This window comes from Lepus europaeus, chromosome 20 (genome assembly GCF_033115175.1).
Source record: "Lepus europaeus isolate LE1 chromosome 20, mLepTim1.pri, whole genome shotgun sequence".
NCBI classification, from domain to species: Eukaryota; Metazoa; Chordata; class Mammalia; order Lagomorpha; family Leporidae; genus Lepus; species Lepus europaeus.
Window position 1 is genome coordinate 38,795,556 of NC_084846.1, and position 22,582 is coordinate 38,818,137.

At 46.4% G+C, this 22,582-nt stretch overlaps 1 protein-coding gene across 1 annotated transcript in view; it reads right to left on the minus strand.

Annotated features, from left to right (window-relative positions):
- Positions 1–6,604: 6,604 nt before the first annotated feature.
- Positions 6,605–22,582, minus strand: part of AOAH (acyloxyacyl hydrolase) — a 208,211-nt gene continuing 192,233 nt past the window's right edge. Inside the window, exons 20-21 of the mRNA XM_062178605.1 lie at positions 19,048–19,124; positions 6,605–7,526 (exon numbers count right to left, since the gene is read on the minus strand). Coding sequence (XP_062034589.1) covers positions 7,398–7,526; positions 19,048–19,124 — 206 coding nt within the window. The 3' untranslated portion in view covers positions 6,605–7,397. The remainder of the gene's footprint in view (positions 7,527–19,047; positions 19,125–22,582) is intronic.

The following is a 22,582-nucleotide window of genomic DNA, read 5'->3' on the forward strand; positions in this document are numbered from 1 at the left end:
ACTGATGCTAGCTTGCCAGTGGCCATCTTAGCATGGCCTTCTCATGCCACCACAGTCTGCCACTAACTTAATGGGGATTCACTTGTAAGTGACTTGACACTTTTCTCTTGCTGTTTTCAAAATGATCTTGTCTTGTATTTTGACAGCATAACCATAATATGCCTTGGAAAGAACCTTTTTTGGTCAAATCTATTAAGGCATCCTTTGGACTTCCCGGACCTGGAGGTCTGCATCTTTCCCAAGATTTGGAAAGTTTCAGCCATTATTTCATTGAACAGGCTTTCCTATGCCTTTTCCTTCTTTTCTTCTGCAAAACTGGTAATGTGAATGCTTGTCCACTCAGTGGAATCCTGAAAGTCTTGGAGGTTTCCTTGGCTCTTAAAACGTTTTTTTTTTTAATCTGACTGGTTTATTTCAAATGATCTATATTCAAGCTCAGAAATTCTTTCTCCTGCCTTCTTAATTCTGCTGTTAAAGATTTAAACTGCATTTTTTATTTCATTTATTCAATTCTTTAGCTCCAAAATGCCTGACTGGTTCTTTTCTGTATTCCCTATCCCTTTGTTAAACTTCTCATTCATATCCTGAGTTGTCTTCATAATGTTGCTAGATTGCCTGTATTCTCTTGCATCTCATTATTTTGAATGATTTGAGAGACATTTCATTGATTTCCATTTCTTTAGTGCTGTCACTAACAAGTTATTATGTTCTTTTGGGGGCATTGCATTACCTTGTTTTCTCATGCTTCTTGTATCCCTACATTGCTTTTTGCGCATCTGATAGGTCACTTGCTTCTACCAGTTTTTGGATGGTCATTTCTGCTAGTGATGTGTCCTAGGATGTTGATTGGATAAGCTGTGCTGGTTTTGTCTCAGGTGGGCACATTAGTGTAGTGACCATGTGACTCCTTTGGCTAGATCAACATTGACAAAGTGTGTGTGTGTCTCCGTAGCCTAGGCTGCTGGGGTTGTGGGACTGCACTGCTGGTTTGGATGCAGCTACCTTATGTGGGACAGCCCTGGGCACAGTATCCTGGCTGTGAGTATAAGGCATCCATCAATTCCTGTAGCTCACATGAGAGTGGGGCTGCCCCTGTGGATCCAGGTGGGTGTGGTTCAGTGAGTGAGGGTGACATGGGAGTTGGGTTACACCAACATACCCATACAGGGCACCTGTCAATGTCTGAGGTCTGTACAGGTAAACATGGGGCCTCCAAGACCTAACCTGCCCACAGAGGTCTGGCCAGCTGCTTCAAGGGGGTAGGAATTGATGTTGCCTCTCCCTGGGAGGAGCAATATGCATACCCTGGGAGGGCAGCAACTGTCAGTGGCCATCTTTGGAGACTTCTTGCCTATGTTTTGTAATGACAAGAGTCGTTGGTTATAATGCAGAGTGAAAGAAGAAATGGGTGGGAAAGTAATAGACCTGTAGTAGCATTGGCTGTGTTCTTGACTAGTTTTGATTTAATTCCACAGATAAAGTCAACACTCACAAGTGTGGTGACCAAACCACACCCTGGTTACAATGGTGATGAGAACCATTGCTGGTTGACCATTCAGCATGCTTTACAAAGGCTATTTTCTTTTTTTTTTTATTTTAGAAATGGAAGGCTATAATTGAGAGTGGAGAACAGGTAATTGGGTGTAAAATAACACATGGGGACCTTTCTCTCTCTATCCACTCTGCCTGTCAAAAAAAAAAAAAAAAAAAAAAGGCCGGCGCCGCGGCTCACTAGGCTAATCCTCCGCCTTGCGGCGCCGGCACACCAGGTTCTAGTCCCGGTCGGGGCACCGATCCTGTCCCGGTTGCCCCTCTTCCAGGCCAGCTCTCTGCTGTGGCCAGGGAGTGCAGTGGAGGATGGCCCAAGTGCTTGGGCCCTGCACCCCATGGGAGACCAGGATAAGCACCTGGCTCCTGCCATCAGAACAGCGCGGTGCGCCGGCCGCAGCGCGCTACCGCGGCGGCCATTGGAGGGTGAACCAACGGCAAAAGGAAGACCTTTCTCTCTGTCTCTCTCTCTCACTATCCACTCTGCCTGTCAAAAATTAAAAAAAAAAAACAAAACAAAACAAAACAAAAAACCACACACACACACACAAAAAAACAAAAAACATGTGGTCAATTTCTTCTGCTTAAAGGTAAAGCCAGGAAGCTGATGCTTCAGGGCTGGACTGCTGGGTTCCCATTTGCCTAGCTCCTAAGGCATAAATTGCCTAATTGTTTAGCTGAACTTCTTTTCCAGAACAGGGGAAACTGATCAGACTAGTTCTAATTTTATCACCTTTGGACCTCAAAGATTACATGATAAAACAGAAAGGAATGCATTGCCATTAGCTAAAGACAAGCACTGACACCTGACACCAGAGACCTGCAGCTCCTTTGTGATTATGCTGAGCCAGCACCCAAGTCCTTTTTAAGCCTCCATACCCTTCTCCATCAGAGTAGTAGTAGTTTAGACTTGGAAGTCGGCTATGCTCTCAACTGTTGACAGATTAAATACTCTTTGCTTCACCCCCAAATCTTGTTATTATTTTGACTGGCACTGGGGACAGGGATGAAGCTTTTGGTAATACTTTTAGATAAGAGCTAAGCTTATGCTAATGAGATGGTTCTGGGTGGGATCCCTATATAACTTGGGAATGGAGACAGGTGACCAGAAAAATCAAACCTATATTTTGGGCTGGCATTTATATGGGAACATATGGTGAGATTCAGCCAGAATTACATAGTATGGCCTTTTAGGTTTCCCTCACTCAGGACTGTTATATCTTAATGTTAGCCATCGCAAAGCACACCAGACACCGGAGTAAGGGAAAGGGTTTATTGGGGAACACCCTACAGACTGGAGTGAAGGGGCGGTGAAGGAAAGAGAAGAGAGAGAGACAGAGAGGAGGAAGAAGAGAGGAGAGGAGGGGAGAAGCCAAGAGAGGCCAAGAGAGCAGGGAGCAGAGCAGAGAGCACATGTTCAGGAACAGGCCCTTTTAAAACTTTGCCTGAGGGCAGGCAGGGAAGCAGGAGCAGCAAATCCCATTAGGATGGGGGTGGAGCCTGGCTCAGGTAGCTGGGCCATGCGGCCACCTGGCTAAAACTGCACCAGTTTCCTAACATTCCTCCCTTTTGTTTTTTATAAAGCAGGATTTGTATGGGGTTACATTAGTCCCAGAAGTCCAGGAGGGGTAGAGGGACGATGTTCTGTCTTTAGAGCTACTTCCTGCTGACATGGGGCGATGTCTCAGGCTGCTGTCTCCTGGTTGGGGAGTATATTTCCGTAGCAGCATTTCGTTGACCGCCTGGTTGTTGAAGGCCTTGGTTTGGTTCCATTATCACCTGCTATAAACACTTAGACACTGTAGTATAGAAGACAGGGTGAGAATAGTAACCAATGATCCTAAGAGTAGCATTAACCAGGTAATGAGAGGATTTTATAGAGAGGAAATGGAGGGGTCTCTGGACCCTTGTGGGGAGTTTGATGGATGTGGCTTAAAGCTGATTCCAGCTAAGACTGGGAGAAAAGCCACTTAAACAAAGGCTATTTTCTAATTGCTAGGATTATGAACCCTGCAGTCATACAGCATGGTTTCAAATTCCTGAGTCACCATTGATTAGCCATGCAGTCTCAGGCAACTGCTCTCAGCCTCTAGTTTCGTATCTGTTAAAGGGGATCATCATGGCAGACCTGCTCCATGAGGTTGTTGTAATGGGTAAGTGAGATAATACAAGACCTCTGCTCTTTGTTTAATCCCCTGTTAAGCAAGCACTAGCTCTTGCTCATGCTTACAACAGAGCTGGGAGTCAGGTATCCTTGCTTCTATTTCAAACAGGAAGTGACTGATGCACCAAGAGATTAAGGCCTTCAAAGTCTGTTGCTCCTTGAATTCCCGCTGGTTATATTTTGATGAGGCCCCCAGCTCCAAGAGGACAGAGTTTCTATGAGACAGTTTCTTCTGATCCCTCAAAACCCTCTTCTTTCCTGGTTGCCTCACTCAACATCCTGGCTCTGGCTACTATTTGCAGATTTCCAATGTGGAAATCCCAGTAAAGACATCAACACCTGGAGTGTGCATCTTGGAGCACAGAGTCCCTGGGTGAAATGGAAAGTCTCCAAGCCCTGAAGCTGCCTTGAGAATGGACAGACCATGGAAGCTATGAATAAGCCCTCCCACCCACCCTTCTGCTGTTGTTTGTTGAACCACAGCTTTGTGAACCTCTGAGTTACATGTGCATTGCTCTGATGCCAAAGGGGCTCCTGTAAATGCCCCATGTAATTAATTATAAGCAAAGTGTACAGTGCCCTGAGAACTCAGCAAGCTTCGTTGTGCGCTCTTTCTGTGTCCTCTGCATTTCCATCTATCACGAGGCTTCAGAAGTGTAATCCCCCTTAACGACAGATTCATGATGATGAGGCCATTATTTTTTGATACTGTGGTTTTAAGAAGTGACCCAGAAAACAGGCACTAAAAAACAACCTTTCCCCATTCTCTTTTATTCCAAGCAAAGGGCTAGATTAAAAGAGCTCTCTCTTGTATGAATATTTATGCTAGAGCTTCTGCCAAATCAGATTAGGGGAGTTCATCCTGCAGGGCAAACACGGATTTTGCAGTCAAATTTAATGAGAAACTGGCATGTTAATAGTGTATTGATGCATCCCTTCATCGGGACATCCGTGCAGCACAGCAAATATGCACTATGTGTCTGGGGCCCAGGAGAGATGCAGCCTTCATCACTTTTAGTTCTATCAAAAAAAGCTACTTCATAATGAAGAGAGATCCATAGATTTTTCTACTTCACACCAAAGATGAAGAGTTGAGAATTCTTTCCTTAAATACCTGAGAAAGCCCTTTCTTGAGACTGTTGGTGAAGGTGTTGTACTGAGGCAAATCATCCATGCCACATTTTCCAAAAACACGATGCCACAGCTGTAGGTAGCACAGGAGGAAATGTTGGTGGAAATGTTGGTAATGTTGGGTAAGTGGTGAGCTGAACAAACCTATTTACTGCAGGTCTTCTGCCCTGTGACTTTCCAGGTTGCAGTAAGATTACACAGTGCCTCCCACCTGTTCAGATTGTGGAGTTCTTCCTTTCCCGGGTACTACTTCCTGCTGCACAGGAGACAACATTTACGGGCCATGCACCTGCTTATTAAGCTAAGGAGGCATGGGGGGGGGGGGGGTCCCATCTCATAATAACATTTTTAATTTTTAAATTTATTTATTTATTTGAGAGGGTGAGAGCGAGCATGGTCAATACCATTCCTCCCCCCCCCCCCCCCAAATGCCTACAATGGTGGGGACTGGGCTAGGTCAAAAGTGGGAGCTAATAACTCAATCCAGTGTCCAGCATAGATTGCAGGGACTCAATTACTTGAGCCATCACTGCTATCTCCCATGGTCTGCATTAATGGGATCTCTCTCTCTCTCTTTCTCTTTCTCTCTTTTTCTCTCCATTTCAAATAAAATGAAAATGATCAGAAAGTTAAAAGGGCCCTACTGTGCCTATGCAGTAGGGCCCGGGCTCCAGACCCAGGTTCCTTTTTCCTCTTGCCTAAGCCTGTTCAGAAGATGGAACTTGTTCTCCTAGGTTGGGGTGGAGGGGTCACTAGACCCTAACACAATTTAAATTTGGGAGAGGTTGGGAAATGGCAGGAATGGGGGTGGCATCTGGATGGAAAAAAAGAGGTGCTCAGGCCCAGGAATCCTCTCCTTCACTCTCAGAACCTCCTAGGCGCCCTCCCCCATCTTTTCTTCCTCCATCAACTTTAAAATAATTCCAGTCTTTCAGTGCCTTTTGGAAGAAAATCAGAGCCTTAAACAAATTTTGCCCCCTGCCTCTCCCCAACACACACACAACAACAAAAGCAATACAAGGTTGTCAATGTCACTGGTTTTCTGGGAAACAGGAATTAGAATAGCAATAAGGTATGAAAACATTTGAAATAGGAGAGGGATTGGATAGGATTCTTCCTAGAGGAATACACAGTTAGTACAGCATTCTCTGGGTTTACTGAGTCTGAATAATTAAGACTTCAGATTTAAAAACAACAGCAAAACAACACTGTGACTAATATTGATACAGTCATGCTTAAAAACACATGAGACTTTGGGACACCAAAACTAGTAATGCAATGAGCAAGATCCTATAAGTGGACACCTCCCACTGGAGGAGACGGATGGATACGCTGGGCTTCCACAGCCCGACACCTCACTTTCCAATTCATCCTCCTTGTTTCTATTTCCTGCTTGAAACAAACAGCTCCTGACACTGGGTTGGTGTCTCTCGTTGATCTGCCTCCAGGGAACATGTGCTACTGTGCTGAACCCAAAAGTCCTATCCATGTGACAGAAATGAATGGAGTGATGGAACTTTAGGCATCTTGGCCCCCAAACTAAAGCGCACAACAACCTAGGTAATTAGTCTTAGGATCAGAGGTAGACCTACCATTCTACAGATAGAGAGTGAGTCTTCAATAGCTCACATCCAAAAGAAATTTGGTAGAGGCAGTATTTCCAATTTGATCACAGTCTCTCTCTTTTTTTATTTTTATTTTTAAGCTTTATTTTATCACTTATCAAACACATCAGAAAGCTTATCAAGAGTGCATCTTATGATAAGTCAGTTTACAACAAAACTGAACAAGGCAATTGTGTTTACAGAGATCACAATCTCATAAGTTGACATAGCTTTATTGAAAATAAGTTGTATAAAAGAAAGTATTCTAAGCTATCAACAATAATCAACACATTTTATTTTCCTATTCTTCCTATTGACAATGAAATCGCAAAATCATTGTTCTAAGAGGTGATTAGATTTTGCAGTGAAAGAATTTAAGAATATCTTTTCAAGAAAAAAAGTCATTTTTCCATTATAGTACTTGTAAATTTTTCTTCTCCTTCTATGTAAGTATTCAAGTATATACCTGATTTGCATTTACGGTTCTGGGTTCTGTTTTTATGGAGGGCCCCATGAAACATGTAGCATCCCTCTTGGGAGTGTCATCGGCAGCTGACACGCAGTCTTCCTTGGAGGGCCCTCTGCTTGCCAGGCTGGGCCACCAAGACCCTGGGTAAGCTGCCAACCATCTCTGGATTTCTCATGTGGGTTTTGAGGCCCCCTTTCCAGCAGTTAGCTGTGAAAGGCCACAGACACTCTCTTGCTTGGCAAGGTCCCGAAGCACTTTGCTAAAGGTTATTTCAGGGACAGTTGGAGGGGAAGAGATCCCAGAAGCACACAGCATCGCACTGTGACTCACATATGCTCTTAACTGAGAGAAAAGCATTTTGTGAAGATCCTGCTGCAGAGGGTCCTTTGAGCCTGGGGCAGAGCAGCCCCATTCAGGCATTAAGCGAGTTTGTCCAAGTTTCTGCCTCCCTGTTCTTCCCAGGGGTGTGTGCTCCTGACACTCAGTGCCCGCCTTGGTCTCCAAACACCTCTTCAATCTGGGGGTTGAACGGATTCTCCTTCCCCAGGACATCGGGCCACTGGCGCTGCACCTTCTCCCACAGCTGCTCCGCAAACAACAGCAGAGCCACCTGCAAGACAGAACCATGGGAGAAAGAAAAGGAGAATGATAACAAATATTTGCCCAGTGAGATTCACCAGATTCTGTCTGTGGTGTCTTGACAAGGGTGGGGTCTATCACTTGGTTCTAATCAATGGAGTACGTACGCAGTGATGGGCCGATGTCACTTCAGTGATTCTGTTCACTGGAAATGACTTGGCCTGGCCTGAGACTGACTTGGCACTCCCCTTGCTGTGCTGCTAAAATAAGAAAGTCCTGGCAAGCAGAGATGGCCGGCAGCCACAAGGAATCTGCGGACAACTCAGCTCCACCCCCGCTGAGTCTAGGATGAGGACGAGGCCAAATGACACACTTTGAGTTTGGTTTGATGAGGTCCTAAGCAGACACCATGGTTAAGCTGTGACCCCACAGAAATGGTGAGACAACAAGACTGTATTGTTTTAGGCTGCTAAGCTTCTCATCACTTGAAATCCAGTTACTTGTTTACCCGTGGTTGGCTAACATTCATGGCAGGCCTAAGCCTTGGGTTTCAGATGTAAACATGAGGAGGCCATCCTTTGAAGAACTCTCAGCCTATTGAGGGTACCACACGTAGAAATGATGCCAGCACAGCCCCAGGGAGGCCTGAGGTGAGGATGTGCGAGAGGCCCAACTCCAGCAGGTGTGTGTGTGTCAGGGCGGATCCTCGGAGAAGAGGACAATGACTAAGCTGCATTTTCAAGGTCACTAGGTGAGTGAGCGGGGAACCGTGCACGTGACAGAGGGCACAGCACATGCAAAGGCATGGGAGAGAAGACGTGGGTGGGGAGCTGCAGGTGTCCGGGCGATGAAGCTGCATGGGTTGCCTGCTGGGGGTGGGACTCCCAAAGAGACTGGGAGCATGGAGAGGCTGGTTGGAGCTAGAGGGAGGGGCCGTCTGCTTCTGGTTCAGCTGGCCTGAGGCCCACTCCCCACGATCCAGCTGCATTGTGTCCACGCTGTGAGCAGGACACGTTTTTGGCTGTCCGATCCTCTCACTGGACATTAGAGTGCCTTGGAAGGGAGGCTTTTTTCTGAAGATAATGCCCTAATTTAATTGAGTCAGTGGGACTCCAGGCCCCAGTTGGCCGTCTGTGAACAGTGCTGCCCGATGTTCAACGGTAAGAGAAATGCGATCACTGAAGGCCTCACAGAGGACGCCATTGTTTGGGGAGGGCGATCAGAGATGGCCCTGACTTTATTCAGAGCCACAAGGCCATTGGCCCCCAGGCTCCATTCACAGCTCGCCATCCTAATGAGCAGTGCAGCTAACTCCCCTTGTGAAGTAGGGCAGCCCCTTCCCTCTTGTCCCCGACTATAGCCAATGATCTGAAGTCCTTGGGGTTAAATTATGTGGACTGATTTAGTGGTTGTTAGAAGAAACTAGAATGGATAGAAACACTGCACTAAACACCCCAGGATTTTCATGGTCCCGGAGCTTTCTGTGGCGCTGCCAAAGTTCCATTCACTCGCTCCATAGCCTTGATCACAGCCATGCAGTGCTTGCATTCCCAACTCCCTCACATGCAGGACACACACCCCCCTTAAACATACCACACAGGTGTAACACACATATACCACACACACACCACTCACACACATCTACCACACACACCCCTCATTCATACACACCACGTATATATAATACACACCATGTACACCACACACAGCACGCATAACATGCAACCACTTACACATACCACACATATAATACACACATATAACCCCCATACTTCTTAAACATAGACAACACATGTACAACACACACATATCACCTACACCATATACATACCATACAAAACACACAACCCTTACATACATACCACACATATAACACACAACCTTACTCACACATAGCACATGTATAATACCCACATACTGTTAATATAACACAATCACATACATACTACACACCACAGAAATAACACATGCTACATACACATCCCTTAAACACACACACACACACAAAACATGCTCACTTCTTTGCACTTGAAAACAAAAGTGAGAGGCCAGCATTGTGTTGCAGTAGATTAAGCCGCCTCCTGTGATGCTGGCCTCCCACATGGGCACTGGTTTGAGTCCCAGCTGCTCCACTTCCAGTCCAGCTCCCTGCTAATGTGCGTGGGAAAGCAGCAGAAGGTGGCCCAAGTCCCACCCACATGGAAGACCCATAATGGGTTCTGGGCTTCTGGCTCCATTGCTGCCATCTGGGAATGAGCCAGCAGATGGAAGATTTCTTTTCCTGTCTCTCTCCCTCTCCCTGTAACTCTGAGTTTCAAACAAACAACCAACCAAGAGTGAGTTAGGGCGGCCTGTCAGGCCATTCAGTTTTTCTGGAAGGGCCAGGTAATCTCCTTCTCAAAGCGCCCAGTGTCTTCCAAGACAGACGCCTGGTCTCGTGGCTGTTTTCCTGCTGTTTCTCCACAGAGTGACTGCTGCCAGGTCTGCCTCCTTGTTGGTCTTGGCGGCTTCCGGCTTGATACACCTGCGCTGCCTTTCCAGCGATTATGTGGCACCAAGGCATTTGTGAGCATTTATTTCCCACTCTGCTTTGACAAGGAAGGAGATGGGGTGAGGGTTGTAGGAGCAGAATGAAAATGAGAGAGCTCAGATGTGAGCATGTGGTAGCTGTTTGGTTGGAAAGCAATTAGTTGGCTGTCATTCTAGTATAGATTAAAATATTTGAGTGTGCATTGCTAAAATATTGGGTCTAGAATGAGAGTGGCATGCTTATTACTATATTAGTGACCTGTGATAAAACGACCAGCCATAATCACTCATTCAGCCATTTTTTGGACAGATAACCACTGCATGATTCTCACAAAGCCAGTCTCTGCTGGGCTCCCACCATCCAGTGCAAGGGGCCAGGTGCAGCTGTCCCTACCCCCTATATTCCAAATCTGTGTTTCTTGAACACAGATATGCTTTTGGTTTTCTCTATCTAGAGATTACAATATTAAAGCAAAGGGCTTGCCCTGGGTGCAGGAGTAAAGACACTTTGGGGATGCCCACATCCCATTTCAGGGTGCTTGAATTCCAGTGCACACTGTACTCTCGAGTCCACTTTCCTGCTAATATGCGTGCTGTGGGCAGCAGGCGGTTGGGTCTCTGCCACCCATGTGGGAGACTCAGATGGCATTTGTCACTTCTGACTTCAGCCTGAGACAACCCCAGCTGTGGTGGGCATTCGAGGGAGTCAACCAGTGGGTAGAAGCTCTGTCTCTGTCTAGCTGTCTCTCTGTCTCTGGCTTTCAAATCAACAAATTAAGAAAATAAAATACTAAAACTATGCCTGATCATTCTAGAGAAATTGAAAAATATATTCAAAATGAGAAAAATGAGATAAAAGTCATCGGTATTCATAATGGAAGTAGCGTTTGTTAACATTGGATATAGAACTTTTCTGATTTTGTATTTGAATTTCTCTCTCACATAAACACCGTGCCTCTGTGGATATCATTTTATAATCTGCTCTTATGGAAGCATAATTTACTCACAGGAAATCCACTCTTCTTGGTCAACAGTTCCGGACGTGTTGACAAATGCACACAGGCGTCTGCTCCCCCACCGGCTGTTCTCCGCTGTAATTTACTTTGTTGTCTATTACAAGCATATTTCTGTGTTGCTAAAGGTAGATCTAGATCATTGTTTTTACTCAATACATGGAATTCCATCAGTTGAAAGCCAGCTAGTTTATGTTGCCAGAGGAAACATCTGTCACACATCTCCCTAGCGTTTGTCCTCAGGATAGGAGACAGGGACACCCTCTCGGCCAGTGCACAGGCCACCAGCAGCACAGAGACCTCATAGGTGACTTGACTTGCTCACTTACCTTAGTTCCACACATGTGGAAGGCAATCTAGTCCAGCAGAATGTCAGGGAATGGGGTATTCTGGTGTAGGGGCCTTCTGGTCAGCAGAAAGCATTTCCATGTTTCTTTCTTTGTAGTGGAAAGTCTGAGTGTCCACTTTCTTGCTCAGCTACACGTAAACATATCCAATTTACAACGCAATAAAGCCACAACTCTTTCCTCCCCAGAGTTCATCGAGTTAGCTTTTTGTGCTGTTCTGTGATGTTTTGTTTCATTGCTTGATAACTGCAGCTATGCTAAGCCTTCTTCCATTGGTCCGTGGCCACTGTTGATAATGAAGAGGACGTGATGCAGTCTCTATGGATCCAAGATGCACTCCGGTTTGCTTTCTTGAGTGAAATCTCTGATAAGAACTTGTCTGTCATTGACGCTGTGCTTGGTCACTAAGACTTTTGTTGTTAATGCAGCTGTGCTTTAATTAAAAGTTTTTTTTAAAAAATAATTTTAACAGATACATGAAAATTGTACAAAAGGGACCGCCACTGTCGTGCAGTGGGCTAAGCCTCCACGTGTGGCGCCGGCATCCCATATGGGCACAGGTTCATGTCCAGGCTGCTCCACTTCCGATCCAGCTCTCTGCTATGGCCTGGGAAAGCAGTGGAAGATGGCCCAAGTGCTTGGGCCCCTGCACCCACGTGGGAGACCCAGAAGAAGCTCCTGGCTCCTGGGATCTACCCAGCTCCAGCCGTTGCGGCCATTCAGGGAGTGAATCAGTGGATGAAAGACCTTTCTCTCTGTCTCTCCCTCACTCTGACTGTAACTCTACCTCTAAAATAAATGAAATATTTTAAAGAATTGTACAGAAGTGTTTATGGAGTACCATGTGATGTTTGATATGTGTTTATGGTGTATAATGTCCATCATGGTAAATATATTTATCTCCTCAAACAGTTCACATTTATTTATGGTGAAAACATTCAAATCCTATCTTCAAGTTTTAAAGAAATACAATTAACCTAAAGGTTTTGCAAGTTGCTTTTACTTTGCTTTTTTGCTCCCCTAGAATAAACATTTCAATGTCTTCTTTTTTTTTTTTTTCCTCACTGGAATTGTGGCGGAGGAGTTTGCATTGTCTTTCATAGCTGGATACACACACGATGTCTCTGGTATTGCATTTATATTTCCCACCCCTTCATACGTTTGGTAGGAAGGATGGGCTTGGAGACAGGGTTTTCCCAGTGTGCCTGGCTGAGTGTGTTCCCTGTGGACCCACTGGGCCAGGGCGCACCCCACTGCTGTAGTGACTTACTACTCACTATGGGGACTCCATGTTTACTTCTAGAGGGCTAACACTGGCGGCTCTAGTGGATTCTGCACATCAGCTCAGTGGATGGACCCATTTCCGACACGGAGACTGGAGGAAAGCAGCCATAATCGAAGATTCCGCAGTAATTCACACTTCTCCAGGAAACTCTGCCTGGGGTTAGAATGAAGTCACTGGGCGATAAGACACTTTGTTATGGGCTCAGTTCACTGTTATTGCAGGATGCCGGCTGCCGAGTTCAGATGGCTGCTGTGAGGGTTGCGTGCTTGTGTCTAGGCAACACTGCCGAGTCTCGTGGGGATGCCTGTTCCCCTGGGTAAGGACACATTTGACGAGAACCCTGCAGGCATCTGTGGGCATCACCAGCGGCCTTGTCTGTCTGTCTGTCTGCTGTGGCTCAGATGCTCTCATGGGGCTCCAACCACATGCGGGTCCCTGGTCCCCTGGGAGCACCTTGCTCCTCCTAAAAATCCTCACAGCAGAGGCGACACAGCAGGATGACTCCCCTATTGTCTGTGTGAGGCTTTGGTGAAACAGTGCCTTCTGTTTTCACTTCCTTGCCAGGGTTCGGGATAAGTCTATGGGGAGAGGAGTGGAGGACAGAGACGTGGAGAAGTTTCTTGGTTGGGCCCCTGGCGATAACCACAACAGCCACCATTTATGTGACTTTTAGAATTTATCTTCTCCTCTGATGATGGTTTTCAGAAGGAGCCATGCCTTGTGGCAGAACCAGATTTTCACTTAGGAGGAATTCGACTCCAGGAAGGTTTCCAGTCCTCCAAGTGCGTACACCCATGGCAGGCCCACTCCTCAAGTTCAGGAGATCCCCCCCGGACAAGACAGAATCCCAGCAATGAGCTCACAGCCAGATATAACCCAGGAGTCCCCCGCACTCCAACTCCCTAAGCTAATTGCATTTATTTTGCTATAAAAATGGAACTATTAGAGAAAAAACATCATAAAAACAAATCCTAAACAATAACCACCTTCTTGTAATCTTTTTAAATTCTAAATACTATTTGCAGCAAGATCGCATAGATTTTACCAAAAACTTACAATGTTTCCATACCTTTTAAGTTGAACTCTTGCTAAATTTAACTCTGGGTTTCACCAGACCAAAGTAAAAAATCCACTGTGAATTCATTTTTCCTGCAGGAAGGTGGCTCCCAGGTATCTTGAGAAGACTGCTTTTTAAACACCTGCAGGCAACCTGTCACCACCACAGCGTGGCTCCTCTGCCCTCCTCATCTCTCAGAAGTGCAGTCTATTGGAACTGGTTATGTTTGGGCCCAATTAATTTTAAATTTACAAACTGAAAACACAGCAGTTGTCTAAGATGTATTGAAACACATGTAAGGAAAAATACGAATTCCTAGCTCCAGCACCTTAGTGCTGGTTCAGGATACCTTTTACCAAAATGATGGTGGCTAGTTGGCCTGTAAAGCAAGTTAAATAGATGCGGTCTTTGCTCTGGGGACAGGGCCAGCCTAAGGGGGCTGCTTGGCAAACATTGTTTGAGGGTTCCCTGGTCTGGAACACTGCCTCCTTCCCTTCCCCACGTCAGCACAGCTTCCTTCTCCGAGGACTCCCCAAGTCCCTGAGTCTGAGCCTTCAGTCCCCGGGGACAAACAGGGACTTGGAGGTTATTGATCTATTTAAGATAAATCCAACACCATGTCTGGCTCCAGCAATGGGCCTGAAGAGAGAGGAGAGAGCTGATATCACAGACACTTTCTTGTTTGCAATAAGAGTTTGGGGAGGCTGGATTGAGTGGTGCCAACACGATGAGAGGAGAGGAAGCTGTTCTGCAGGTAGTGTGGCTTGGGCAGAGCTTCTGAGGCAGAAGGTACCGAGGATGCTTAGAAAGGTGTCCACGAGTAGCCAGAGAGAGCAAGTTTGAAGGATGCCCATGGCTTATCTAACACTTGATGTTTGCTGTGTCTGATCCCAGGCCCAGAAGGCTTTTCAGGGACTTCAGATGCTTATCTTTATGGAGATCTCAAAAAGCAGGTGTTTGAACAGGTAGAATCATGGCAACTTCTGCAGGCCACAAATCAGGGTCTTAGGTCTTTGAAATTCTGTTTCTTTCCTGCCTAAGTCATTTTTCTCAGTCTCTCTGGACTTCTAGCTCCCTCCCTAACCATTCTCCATGCTGTTGTGACTATAGGGGTCTTTTAAGAACACTCAACTGGTTGTTTCTTTCTTGCTTACAAGGCTCCAGTGGGTCCCCATTCCCCTCGGGACAAAGGTCAAACCTCACAATAGCCTTGCCTGACCCAGCCTCTGATGACTTCTGTGGATTCCTCTCTCTCAACTCCACTCTCAGACTCTATGTTGTAGGTGCACTGAAGCTCTCCCTGCAACCCTCCCCTCCCCGCCTTGTAATCCTTCAGTGTGCATGCTTTCTGTTCCTATCCAGGCCTTTCTCTGGCAGTTTCTTCCACTCAGATCACTTCCTGCAACCCCAGCACACCTGCTGCTTCACTGCACTGGTTCATGGTCTTAGCTCTACCATCACCTCCTCTCCCATTCTATCCACCCTAAGGCTCCCATGGCTTTATGTGCGGGCATAGCTGAAGGCATTCACCCCATTATGTTGAATTGTCTCATTGCTCATCATTCTTCTGCACACTTTCATCTTAAATGGCAAGGGTGCCTTATTGTTCACCCTTGAATTCTCACTGTGCCTGGACAGAGTTGGCAAGTCACCCATCTGGACTTTTCGGTTCAACCTCCTTGATACATAGACAGGCATACTGTTGCCCTCTGTGGATGCTATCAGACCATGGTTACACTTTATCACCCACTACTAGTGTGGGAACAGACCTTGTAGGAATCACACAGGATTATAGCACACATCTAGCTTCAGCATTTAGCTGGGTTTTGTAACCAGTTACAGGTGCAGCAGTTTGAGCACCTAGTTTGACAGATGCTGAACCCTAATATCAATGGTGAGCCAGGGATGGAATGGTTATTTGACAGATGAGGCAAATATGTCCTGAGGGTTAAAACAAAGCTGTCTTTGACTCTCCTTTTCAGTTGTTCCTATGGGACACTTCCTGGTCATCTTTTTATGTCTCCATTCTCTGAATAAGAAGAGTAAAATTCTAGGGTGTGCAAGAGTGACAAGAACTACCACCTACTTATCGCCAGGAAGAAGGGCTTCACATTAATCTAAAATCAAAGACACAGTTTCTTGGGACAATCCCGTCTTATATTTGAACAGCTTCTAGCCAATGATTATCCGATCAACACATCCAACTGTGGTTAGGAAGCTCAGATATTCTGAGGTGCATTACTCAGACTGTTATTATTATTATTATTTATTTATTTATTTTTGACAGGCAGAGTGGACAGTGAGAGAGAGAGAGAGAGAGAGAGAGAAAGAAAGGTCTTCCTTTGCCATTGGTTCACCCCCCAATGGCCGCTGTGGCCGGCACGCTGTGGCCGGTGCACTGCGCTGATCTGAAGCCAGGAGCCAGGTGCTTTTCCTGGTCTCCCATGCGGGTGTGGGACCCAAGCACTTGGGCCATCCTCCACTGCACTCCCGGGCTACAGCAGAGAGCTGGCCTGGAAGAGGGGCAACCGGGATAGAATCCAGCGCCCCGACCGGGACTAGAATCCGGGGTGCCGGTGCCGCAGGTAGAGGATTAGCCTATTGAGCCATGGCACTGGCCTAGTTTGGTTGTTTTTAACAATGAAGTGTCCATTTAATACTCACTTTAAAATTTATGCAACGCTTGTGAATTTCACTCACTGTTTATTCATCTGTTGGAGGATATCACCTGTCATCTCATTTTCTTAGGTAATTTTTAGCCTTGCCATGGGCACTCACTGGGGCTGGAGCTGGGGTCCACCAGAGGAGCACTCCTCAGCTGTGCTTCTCAGACCCGCACTCTTGCCATCATCACAGTACACTTAGCAAGTGCTAAGTAGTCAGCATGACTGCGGTCGTGGGGGTTGCCTGAAGGGCCAAGGCCCATGCTTCCTGCACGGGACCGGCTTTGCAAATGTTACCAGTGGCAGAACCCCTTTTTCTTCTGTTTTTAAAGATAAAGACATATCATGAGCAAGTCCAGTCAATACAACAGATAAGAGTGGAGCTTCTCTGGTTGGAACCCAGAGAACAAGGATGGGACGGGGGACGGGAGGGCTTGAGTCCTGCCCCTCGAAGAGGCTGAGTAGGGCTGTGTTACGGGATTGCACTCGGAATCTGAGCTGAGAGGCAGCTCTCGCTCAGGATGTGGTTGGGGACATGATGCTCTCCTCACACATCTTTTGTAGAAGAATCTGTAGAAGAGTCCTCTCACAGGTCTCACTTCCAGGAACCCTTGTGATTTTTTTAGTTACTTGATTTATTGTTTCTCTTAGGGAGGCCATGACAGACGCCCCTCTTTGCATCCGCCACAGAAGGCCTGGGGTTGATTTTGTAGCCCCCTCTGGCAGTTTCTCAGGACTGGCCTGTACACATTTTATGAACATAGACATTCAGCCAGGGATACAGGTAGAACATTGCTGTGGCTTGGATATGGCTTGAATTTGTCCCCTAGAGATTCCTATGTTAGAATCTTGGTCTTCAGCATGGCAATAAGAGGAGACCATTTTAAAAATTGATTAATTAATTTGAAAGAGAGAGAGAGAGAGAGAGAGAAGACTAGCTCCTATCTGTGGGTCACTCCCCGGATGACTTACAATGGCCCCAGACTGGAAGCCAAACCTGTGGGCCAGGAACCCAGTCCAGGCTCCTCTATGGGTGACAGGAGCCCAAGTACCTGAGCCATCACCACTGCATCCCAGGGTCTGCATTAGCAGGAAGCTGGAGTCAGGAGTGGAGCTGGGGCTCAATTCCAGACACCTGGATGTGGGGTGTGGGATCTCAATTGCTAGGCCAAATGCCTACTCCTGGTAGGACTTCTAAGAGGTGGGCCTAGTGGGAGGTCATTACCAGGCTCTCCCTATACTCTGTCTTCTTGTGCTACCATATGCTCTTTCCCTTGTGCACCTGCTCTAGCCATTGAGGTGAAGCAGCCGGGGGGTACTTTGCAGGAACCAGTGCCATGCTCTTCAGACTTTCAGCCTCTAAAACTTTGAGCTAAATAAATCTCTTTTCTCAAAAAAGTAGCCTAGCCTCAAGTATTTTGTTATAGTCATAAAAAATGCAGTAATCCGGCCGGTGCCATGGCTTAACAGGCTAATCCTCCACCTTGCGGTGCCGGAACACCGGGTTCTAGTCCCGGTTGGGGCACCGGATTCTATCCCGGTTGCCCCTCTTCCAGGCCAGCTCTCTGCTATGGCCTGGGAGTGCAGTGGAGGATGGCCCAAGTCCTTGGGCCCTGCACCTGCATGGAAGACCAGGAGAAGCACCTGGTTCCTGGCTTCAGATCAGCGAGATGCGCCGACCGCAGTGGCCATTGGAGGGTGAACCAATGGCAAAAAGGAAGATCTTTCTCTCTGTCTCTCTCTCTCTCACTAGCCACTCTGCCTGTCAAAAAAAAAAAAAAATGCAGTAGTCCAAATACTATTTTCTTTTTCTTTGAATTTCACTTAATTCTATTTTATTTTATTTTTTATTTGACAGGCAGAGTTATAGACAGTGAGTGAGAAAAACAGAGAGAAAGGTCTTCCTTCCGTTGGTTCACTCCCCAAATGGCTACTACGGCCAGCGCTGCGCCGATCCGAAGCCAGGAGCCAGGTGCTTCCTCCTGGTCTCCCATGCGGAGACCCAAGCACTTGGGCCATCCTCCACTGCCCTCCTGGGCCACAGCAGAGAGCTGGACTGGAAGAGGAGCAACCAGGACTAGAACCCAGCGGCCATATGGGATGCTGGTGCCACAGGCAGAGGATTAACCAAGTGAGCCACAGCACTGGCCCCAAATTTCACTTAATTTTAATTGAATTGTGTATCTTATACACATGTGTTTATTATTTCTAATCCTCTATGGAACAAAAAGTCTAAAAATGAACACACAAGGAGTCAGCATTGTGGCACAGTGGGTTGACACCTAGGATGCTTGCATCCCACATGAGCGCTGGGTTCTAGTCCTGGCTGCTTCACTTCTGATCCAGCTCCCTGCTAATGTACCTGGGAAAGTAGTAGAAGATGGCCCAAGTGCTGGGGCCCTTGCCACCAGTGTGGGAAACCCAGAGAGAGTTCCATGCTCCTGACTTCAGCCCAGTGCTAGCGGTCTTGGCCATTTGGGGAGTGAACCAGTGGATATAAGCTCTCTCCTTCTGTGCCTCCCCTCCTCTCTCTGTAACTCTGCCTTTCGAGCAAATAAACCTTTAAAATGGATGAATAAATAAGCGCACAAATGCCTACATATGTTAAAAATAAACCAACCAAATGATAATATTCAGCAACTATGTAACTGTGCTTACCTCGTTGGGGTGGAATCCATCAACAGCTTCGATGAGCTCCCAGGGCTGGCCGCCCCTCTTCTCCCACTCCTCTACGACTGTGGGACACAGAATCAGAGTTACAGACAATGGTCAACAATGAGGCCAAGAGCTGTGGAAAACATCATCAGAGCTGCCCATTGCCCTCTCAGGCTGATGTTGACCCAACCATGACTGCCTCTGAGCTGTTACCTTCTGCTGGGGGCTTTCCAAGCCAAAACGATCATCCCACTGTGTGATATTTTTTTCCAACTCAGGAGGGGAATGTGTGACAGTGTGGATGAATGTGGCATGTGTAGCAGACAGGACAGTGGGAAAGATGAGCTATGAAATACTCAACACTAAGGCAAGTCCATCTTATTCTTCAGTGCAGTGGCACAGAGTCCCCGGAGGGGAAAATGTCACATTTTGTTAGCGTCTCCTATCCTGGGCTGCCATTTGCAGACACTGATTGCATGTGTCAAGCAATCACCTTTAACAATCATCCAGTGAGTCAGAGATTTAATTGCACAAAATTATTTGAACATCCCTCTTAGACAGAGTAGGGTTACAGAGAAACTGCTATAGCCCCACAGTGATGAAAAGCAATAAGACTGTCCTTCAACACGGGGAAGAGACCCAGGATGTCAGTGACTCCAAGGCAACAGCACAATTGATTGCACGTTGTAATATCATGCAGTCAATAAGAACTCTCCAAGGAGATTTCAAATCCCTAGAGAGCCTCAGAGAGAAACACTGGAAACCGCTCTCCCCTGCACAGCTTACACCCTCACTTACCCAGAGTTCAACAAGGCCAGAGGCACAATAAATATTCCTCCAGTTCCTTTCTCTTCATCCCCTCCCTAGAAAACTCAAGGGCTAAACCCTGTGCTCTCTATTTCTCTGCCTTTTATCCTAAGGGAAGCATGGAGATTCTGTTTGGGGTTTTGATAGAACAAAAGAAGCTGGACTTTCCAGGGGCTGAATCAATACTATGCTGCTTTTGCAATTATTGCACTGCCAGTATCATAGCGCTCCATCCCCACACACTACCCAGTCTTGTCCCTTGAGGGGCTGCAAAGGATGCTGCCCTTCTCATTGTGTGGACTGAATATGTGTCTCGCCCAAATTCACTTGCTGAAATCATAATCCTTGAAGTATTAGGAGGTGGGGGCTTTGGGTGGGTGATTGTGCTGTAAAGGTAGAGCCTTCATGAATGGAATTGTATCCCAGAGAGGTTTTGTTGCCCCTTTGAAAAAAACCAAGTGAGGACACAAGGAGAAACTGGCAGTCTGCAACCTGGTTAGGGGCCCCTCACCAGAATCTTCCCATACTGGCACCCTGGTCTTGGACTTTCAACCTTCAGAACTGTGAAAAGTAAACCTCAGTTGTTTACAAGTCACTCAATGTACAGTATTTTATGATAGCAGGTGGAACCAAGAAAAATGTTAAGAAAACCTCAGGCAGTGCTAACAGGACCAGGTCAATGCGAATTGAACCCAATCAAGATATCAAGTGGAGCCTTGCGAGACAGAAGTCACTAGTATTAATTAAACAACAAGCTGTGGGCCTGGCCCAGACCCTGCAGCATCCTCTGATTTTGTGGGAACAGGCAGCTTCTGACAGCCCTTTTGACTCTGGAGAAGGTTGAGGGGCAAGTTGCTTGGTCTTCATTGGTCCAGTGAAAACCCAGAGAAGAGATCTGGAATGCAAACGTGAGCCTTTTAAAGAAATAGGATTAAGTCAGACTTTGTTTCTTCAGAGAAATGTTTACTTGGAGCCTGGTCTTCAAAATCAGATTTGTGTAAACATGTATTTCCTTCAGTGCAATTCAATTTTGGCACCAAGGTTGAAAGTTATTCCAGGCTAGTTCCATGTGGGCTTGCATTTTACATGGGTTACTAACTCCTAAACTAAATACTATGACCTAGGAAAAGGCAGAGGTGTTGGTAGACATTTCTATGGAGGAAGTGGACATATGTCAGTCATTAAAATTTGTGATTATTTTTCAAACCTAGGAGGGAAAGGCAGTCCCTTCTACTCTTCCTAAAGGCTTGAGCAATCCTATATTTTGGGTAATACAAGAGGAAAACTCAAGAACAAAACCATAAAGAAAAGAGAAAGGATATTTATTTGCTAAGTTTTACAAAGGAGTATGGCCTGCTCTAGGACAAGGGGCAGTGGGTAAATTTCCTTTTTCTTACCATCATCTCCTAGCAATTTTAAATGTTATAAGTGATACCATCTTCTTTCCTTCCAGAAAACGTCTTCCTGCTCCCCAACCCTCACCCCTCCCCTATACAAGTGGGTGCTGCAAGGGAGTCCCACCTTTCACAGAACTGGCTGGCCATGGGTTTTCAAAGAGCCAACAGCTGTGGTGGAGAAAGACCCAGAGAATGCTTGCTAGCTCTCTGATGAACAGCAGCACTAGCAAATACTTTGAAGAGAAAGTGGCATCCTGGTCAGGACCATGAAACCACTGGCATTTTTATAAAAATCCACATGGTCTAGGGGATGGGCTAAGGAGCACGTTACTCCAACTGAGTTGAGTTGGCAGGTGAGGGCAGCTGGAGGGATATTTGAACTGTCAGGGTAAACATTGGCCTTTCAGCCAACTGGCATTTTCTTCCCTCTGTTGAGGAGGTGTGACACAGACGAGGAAAAAGGACATCACCTGTTCAATTTGGCATTTCCCGAAGGGAGGAAAAATTTCTGCCTCTGTTTAGTTTGTAACCAGTTGGAGAATGAGTCAGCAAGAGAGAAAAAAGTCTTTGCAGGTGAGCAATCATCTGTCATGGTGGACTGAGGCTGTCAGAGTGGAGAACAAACAGGTTTCATGCCTATCCTTCCGGGACAGGGACCCTCAACTGCAATCCACTGTCACAAGGACGTGAAGTTGTGAATTTGTGATGCAACAGTCAGCTCAGATATAGTGCTGAAATGAGAGATCTTCAGGGAACTATTAAGAATGAAGATATAATAAGTGACTCCAGGGGTTTTTCTTTCTTATAATAGGGAAACATGGCCACAATAAGTGGCATTTCTATCATCTCCTTTGGGAAGGAACTCAAAGTAAACCACTGATGCCAACAATGGCATGATGGTGATGGGGTGTGGGTTGGGCATTGAAAGAGAACAAACGCTCATTGTTTCTGCATCTTGAGAAGAATGTGGGAGTTGCTTTCCATGCACTGAGGATGCCAATGGTGGGAGACTGCCAGTGGACACCATCGTGTCCTTACTACTGCACAAGCTTTGTTTCACTTCACCCTTACCTAGGCCCCCTGGTTTAGTTACTGCCACCTTCCATACAAGGAAACAAGGGCTGAGTGGTTCTCTCTTTGCTCGAGGACTCACAGGTACTCTGTGTCTAAGATGGGGGAGGAAAGCAGCTGTGCATTCTGGACTCCCTACAGCAGCACACAGCACTCACAAGAGGTAGGTCTGCAGGATGATGAACTACCCCAGCATGGGAGGTTATCTATGGCGATGGATCCAGGAGTGGATGATTGTTCCACCTACTCCAGAAAATGTTAAA